Source organism: Plutella xylostella, chromosome 24, assembly GCF_932276165.1.
Source record: "Plutella xylostella chromosome 24, ilPluXylo3.1, whole genome shotgun sequence".
Taxonomy (NCBI): domain Eukaryota; kingdom Metazoa; phylum Arthropoda; class Insecta; order Lepidoptera; family Plutellidae; genus Plutella; species Plutella xylostella.
The window spans coordinates 2,966,621-2,972,620 of record NC_064004.1 but is presented as its reverse complement, the minus strand read 5'-3'; the positions used below and the strand labels follow the sequence as shown (position 1 = coordinate 2,972,620).

General features: G+C 37.2%; 1 protein-coding gene and 1 long non-coding RNA gene across 3 annotated transcripts in view; one reads left to right on the top strand and one right to left on the bottom strand.

Moving 5' to 3' along the window:
- Positions 1-1,594: 1,594 nt before the first annotated feature.
- The window catches only part of LOC105390424, a 36,941-nt gene continuing 32,535 nt past the window's right edge, over positions 1,595-6,000 (bottom strand). For both annotated transcript variants that reach the window (XM_048629962.1, XM_048629963.1), the window contains exons 28-30: positions 5,284-5,398; positions 2,254-2,421; positions 1,595-1,813 (exon numbers count right to left, since the gene is read on the bottom strand). In XM_048629962.1, coding sequence (XP_048485919.1) covers positions 1,657-1,813; positions 2,254-2,421; positions 5,284-5,398 — 440 coding nt within the window. In that variant the 3' untranslated portion in view covers positions 1,595-1,656. The remainder of the gene's footprint in view (positions 1,814-2,253; positions 2,422-5,283; positions 5,399-6,000) is intronic.
- On the top strand, positions 2,599-3,654 carry LOC125490518. Its single transcript, XR_007267730.1, has 2 exons — positions 2,599-3,301; positions 3,523-3,654. It is a non-coding gene; the product is annotated as an uncharacterized LOC125490518 (long non-coding RNA).

Sequence of the window (6,000 nt, the reverse complement as noted above, 5' to 3'; positions counted from 1 at the left end):
TCTATTCAAACTTAACAATAGAGTCATAATTAAATCTACGAATGATACTTACGATTGTTGTTATATGTTATGTCAGAGTGGTGGAGGTTCGCCTCTTGGTGAAATGTAGTTTTTTATTATAACTTCGGTCGATTCTTCATGCATATTTTGGTAGATTTTTACCACTTTCAATCAATTCACGTTATAAAATATTACTTAGTTAATAAAATATTTGCACAAAAGTGAAAAGGTAAAATTTAACTCAACGTAATAGTGGAAAATCAGGGTTTGGCTGTTTCGGAGCTATACTACCACAGACAGATGTACAAATACAGAGACACATTAAATTATAAGATTATAACAACCTTCCTTTTACGGCGGGGTAAAAAGACATTTGATTATCATCATTTAATTTTGTAGGGACTTATTACACAATTAGAATTTTTTTTCACTTATTAAGTACTATGTTTATTTTTCATTTGTGGCAAGTGACCGTACAAGTTGAATCCTACTTGGCTACTTGCACAGACGAAGCAAATGCAGTCCCGCTTCTGTGATTTTCACATATACTAGGGGGAAATTTATAAGTGACCTTCCAAGTGGAAATTCAAGCGAAACTGAAAGTTCTTTCCATGAATCTGGGGTTAATCTAGATGTAATAAGGGTTGGTTATTTTGTTGTATACCTTTTATTCAGGGTACAGCTTAGAATACTAAACAGGGTCCTTAAAGTTCTAAATTAATGTATTTACACCAGAGTAAAACTTATGGATGCAATAAATGATTGAGTATTAAGTAGGTGCAACTGATTGTGTCATTGTAGTAAGCCGGTGAAATATAATACCTTAATGTCTTCGTATGTCCCTTTTAATAATAAAATAATTATAATATCTACTTACCTATTTTCATCATAAGCATTTAGGTAACCTATAACCAGCTAACCTGAATTAAATACCCAACGTAACGTTAGCACAACAAAGTACCTTTATGAGCATGATTACTTAAGCATCAGTGTCCCCTACATATTTTAAATGGAGCGAAAAAATTTGCGACACTCCGTTTATCAAAGACTTGTTTACTCGTCGGTAGCTCGGCTTCGAATGACCGCTTCTCCCGCCTCATGACTTCGAATAAAGAACTCGGCAACCGCGAGTAATCATTGGTCAGAGGTGGACCATAGACTAATAGGCTTATGTCGTCGATCAGGCATAGACAACGCTGGCAACAGCCTGACTTTGATCATGCCCGTGGAATTTTTCACTCGAATGAGTTTTTAATCTTACAAAGGATGATAAGCTAGCTGAGGGGAAACTTCATATTGTATATTTTTGAACTGGGTTAAAGTAAAGCCTTGTTTTTTTGCACAAGTTGCCCTGAATACTGGTGTGATGCTGTTATAAATTTATAGGCTGGACGTTGAAATATTAAGAATGAAAATTGAGTTTTAAAATCCCTGAACTATCATTGTAGTGTTACTAATACGTATATAGCTGTAAAAATATAATATACTATAATCCAAAAGTACCTATTATGCCTTATTTCTAATAAATGAAGCAACTACCTATCCATTATATCTCCTTTACGAGAAAAATCTGCCCAAAAACAATAAACCCATATCATTTTAATTCCATAATAATTTATTACTGAAACAGCATTATAATAAAATTACGACTTATTTCTAACATAGTTTATAGTAGTGTTGTGACGTGCACGACCCACATACTGTAGACATGTAAGAATGTGGGGCTAAAATCACTGTTTCGCCTGCCCTGTGGAACACCTGCACTCCGCTCACCCGAGAATGCACCTTCGTCACTTCCCCTAAGATCGTTATTCTGTAAAATAGAGATGGTGATGTTAAGTATTACTTTGTCACTTTGAGGTATTCTGTTTTAGTTGTTTAAGTTCTTTTTAGGCGATCACACAAAACATCCCAGGGCATTCGTTTAGTAAATTTATATATTAATGGGTCAAATAGGACTGCTGAAGGTAACAATCATAATAATGTATTAATTATACAAAGGTATCCAATTTTTATGAACTCCCGACAATTAGATATAATTTTATCTTCTATTTTGGTCAAGAGTAATGTGTTTTAGAACACCTGATGATCCACATTTTATTAAAATCGGCTGAGCCGTTCAGCTCGTTATGCTACTTTTAGTGTTGAAATTAATGTCGGGGGTTTTTAACGTTGGTTAGGTTTACGTTATAGTGACAACCACTATAGATAATCTTTCTGCTAACTAAAGGTTTGAAAAAAACTGTCTCTCACTTGAAATCCGCCTGCATCTGCCCCTCAGGGAAGGAGCACCCGTGCTCACACCCCACCACATCACCGTTGATGATGATGAGGGGCTTGTCCTTGAACTGAGACACCAGGACGGAGTGTCCGCCCGTGTACAGCTTCACACCACCTTCCTTGGTGCGTAGGACTGCGAAGCTGGGAGGGAAATAAGTCATTTAAATAAAATACTTAGGTATATAAGCTTTCGCGTTATATAGGCAATTCACTGGAATTTGTATGCGTTTTATTAGTTTCTAATAATATATCATCATCATCATCAGCCTTCTATCGCCCACTGTTGGGTATAGGCCTCCTTATTTGTACGCCAATTCTTCCGGTCCTGCACGGCTAGTATGGCCATAATAAGACAACATGTGAAGTGACTGATTAAATTGAGTCACTTTTTGATATCAGTCTTAAATGTTAGCATAGGGTGTACATGGGACTCATTTTATTGGTGTGATTGGATATAAGCCACAGTGACACTGAAACTTTTCTGCTCTGTGGAAATATGTATTTCATTCGTTTTTTTTTTTTGAAAATCCCTCATTTGTGGCTCTTGTTTGTATTGTCTATGGTTTTTTGACAATTTAAATGTCACCAAACGTCAAATTTGAAGAAAATTTTCGCTGTTTGGTGCGTTCGAGTGAAATATTTTGGTAATATTACCATTGCATTTTTGCATTGCGCTACCCCATGGACTCATATTGGCTCATTAACTACTTTCTTGAGTTTCTTGGACATCGTCACATGAAATAATATACGACCGAGCTTGCTCCCGACCAAGCACGATCAGATTCCTTGGGAGTTCTTCGGCAGACGATTTCTATGCACCAGCTCCATGAGACGAAGAACAAAACAGCATGCCACCTGACTGATGACCCACCCACCGTTTACCCGGCCCCAGGAGCTAGAAGGCCTTGAGACAAAAGCTCGGGCAGGATTCTGACGGGCGCAACAGAATATCATCTACGATGCTTGTCCCACGGCCTGACTGAATAATATTTATATATTCAATGGAAGGAAAAAACAGTAGGTAAGTGCCAGTACCAGTCACATGTTATTATACTCGTAATTGGGCACATGCACACAAAACAACTCAAAAAACTCTTGGTCAACTAGGCCATTCATTGGAAGGAAACCCGTACCCCAGCAGTGAGGACGTGATGGGCTATGATGATGAAGATGACAATAGGAGTCATAATCTTAGTTCATAAGTATAACTAAAATCTAATGAAACATTTTTGTTTGTTACAGAACATTGAAATTGGCTCGTAGGCAAGACGGAAGATGGTCAAAACCGGTCAGAAAATGATGGCCTAGACACGGTTGGAGAGCTCTTGTTGGCAGAAACCACCTGAAGATGGTCAGATGACATCAGCAACCTTGTGGTGATACAATGAACCGGAGCGGCACCTAACTGAAAAAGTTGAAAAACTTGGCATACATACTATGAAACCTATTTGATGACTGATATAAGCCAAGTTCAGACTGATTATTGTGATAGTTGATAACTAAAAATACCTAATATGCTTTGATGGTGTGTGAAATAGTATACTTTTTATAATTTATTAATTAAAAGTTTAATAAATGTTTTACTTACCTAAAGAAAATATTATATTTTTATAACCATTTAATTTAGTTGTACATGCTAGCATATCCACTTATTTTTTTATAGTTAGTGTGTTGTTGATAAATAATAAAGCCTGACTAGGGTTTGTCGCTGTGGAGAAAGGATTAGCATCAGTCGCTGACTGCCCGGTGTGCCGGACTTATTAAATGTACAGTTTATATTATGATTTACATTTCTTGAACTCCACATTTAACATTCAAACTATTCAATTAGCCACTTCATTTTAGTTAGTGTGTTGTTGATAAATAATAAATCCTGACTAGGGTTTGTCGCTGTGGTGAAAGGACAACCAGTCATCATAACATCAGTCGCTGACTGCCCGGTGTGCCGGACCTATTCAATGTATATTATGATTTACATTTCGTGAACTCCACATTTAGCATTCAAACTATTCAATTAGCCACTTCATTACCTACATACTTTGGCGTGAATAGGCAAACTTAAAGTATATGGGAGACAACTGAAAATCAGTGGTTTGTTCCTAAGGGCAAACATGTGCACTGAGTTGCTTCCAAACAAACTAATGTCTATCTATGTAACTTCTTAGCACATGTGAGCGACAGGTTTTGAATCCACATTTCTTCCGTGAGGGGCGGGCGCTTACCCGTCTGAGCTAACACCGCTACATATAAGTAATATACTTAATGTATAATTTTAGTCAAATAAAAAAGAGGATGTGTGTTTTGACAAATGTTGTTTTTAAAGCATTTTCAACGGGTTATTAGAGTCCCGGATCATCCTCCCTATAAGTATTATAGTAATTTTCCTTTCCTGCATCTCTTCTTGTAGAGCAAGGATGAAATTAACAAAAACTAAACAAATAATTATTTGTGTCACATGTTATCACCACCTTCGAACTTGAGTGATATAATGCTACCTAAACAAATGTCAAACTGAGACATGTGTGGATAAATTGGTACACCCATGTTAGGAAATAAGACAAATCTTCCAATCTCGCTGTCAAAATTGTAACTCACATCTTGTAGTGATTATTTCGTGTTGGCCATGTTAGCGTTTGTGAGGACAACTGGTATCACACAATTTGTTGCAACTAGCTGTCATTTATATCTTGTCACCGCCATACTGTGCTACGCGTGCTGTGCCGCTCTGATCCACTGCTTCCCTGCAACCTTGCAGATGTCATCGGACCATCTAGCAGGTGGTCTGCCAACCGCTCTTCGTCCGTCTCTAGGCAATATATATAATAATATATAATAATAGATACTAGATGTCATACAAATTTCTATCGAATTACGCTATCAACTTGAGTCAACAGTACTCGTGACCGCTATGCATGTCAGTGGCCGCCAAAATTTGCTCTGGGCTCTTGGACTAGAGCCTAATGTCAGGGCCTAGGGTTGCCACTCATGCAGGTGCCGACTCACCGAGGGTTATCAGAGCAGTCAGCCAGGGCGAGGCTCTCCGCACACTGCAGTGGAGGCAGGCGCTCAACTACCCCGGAAAGAGTCAGGACTGTCGACTCGTACACTCGGCATTCACCTGGAAATATACCAAAATGTAAACAAGGATAGTTACGCTGTTGGTTTCTCAATAAATAAATAAATAAATAAAAAAGGATATTATAATACTAACTAAATGGAGTGTCAGTGCAAAGAAAAATAAAAAAAATCGTAAACCTTCCATTCATTTGTTTTTCAAGTCATTCCTTCTTCGAAAGGTTGCTTGGAACAGATCGGTTTCAACGAAGAGGCCGCCTATTGAGTAATATCTTTTGTATAATTTGTTATTTGTGTTCTGCTAAATCAATAATATAGTAGGTATTCTATTCTAATACCTCAGTAATACCACTGAGCTTTTATTTTGAATTAGTTTTGTTACACAATTTGTGACTGGTAAACATTGGTTAAATGGTTGTCATAAGGTTGAACTTAAAAAGGGTTGACGGGTAAACAAAATGCAGTTATTTTTGCTTTATTTTTGTATGTGACATCTTCCTTGTATATCGCTATTTAAAGTATGGATTGAGACGTTTCTTTTGCACTGACACTCCATCTAGTTCAACATCGTATTTCAACATCGTCGTTATAATACCTTAATTTACTCTCTACCTATATTCTACTCATAAGTAGCTGCAATCTCAT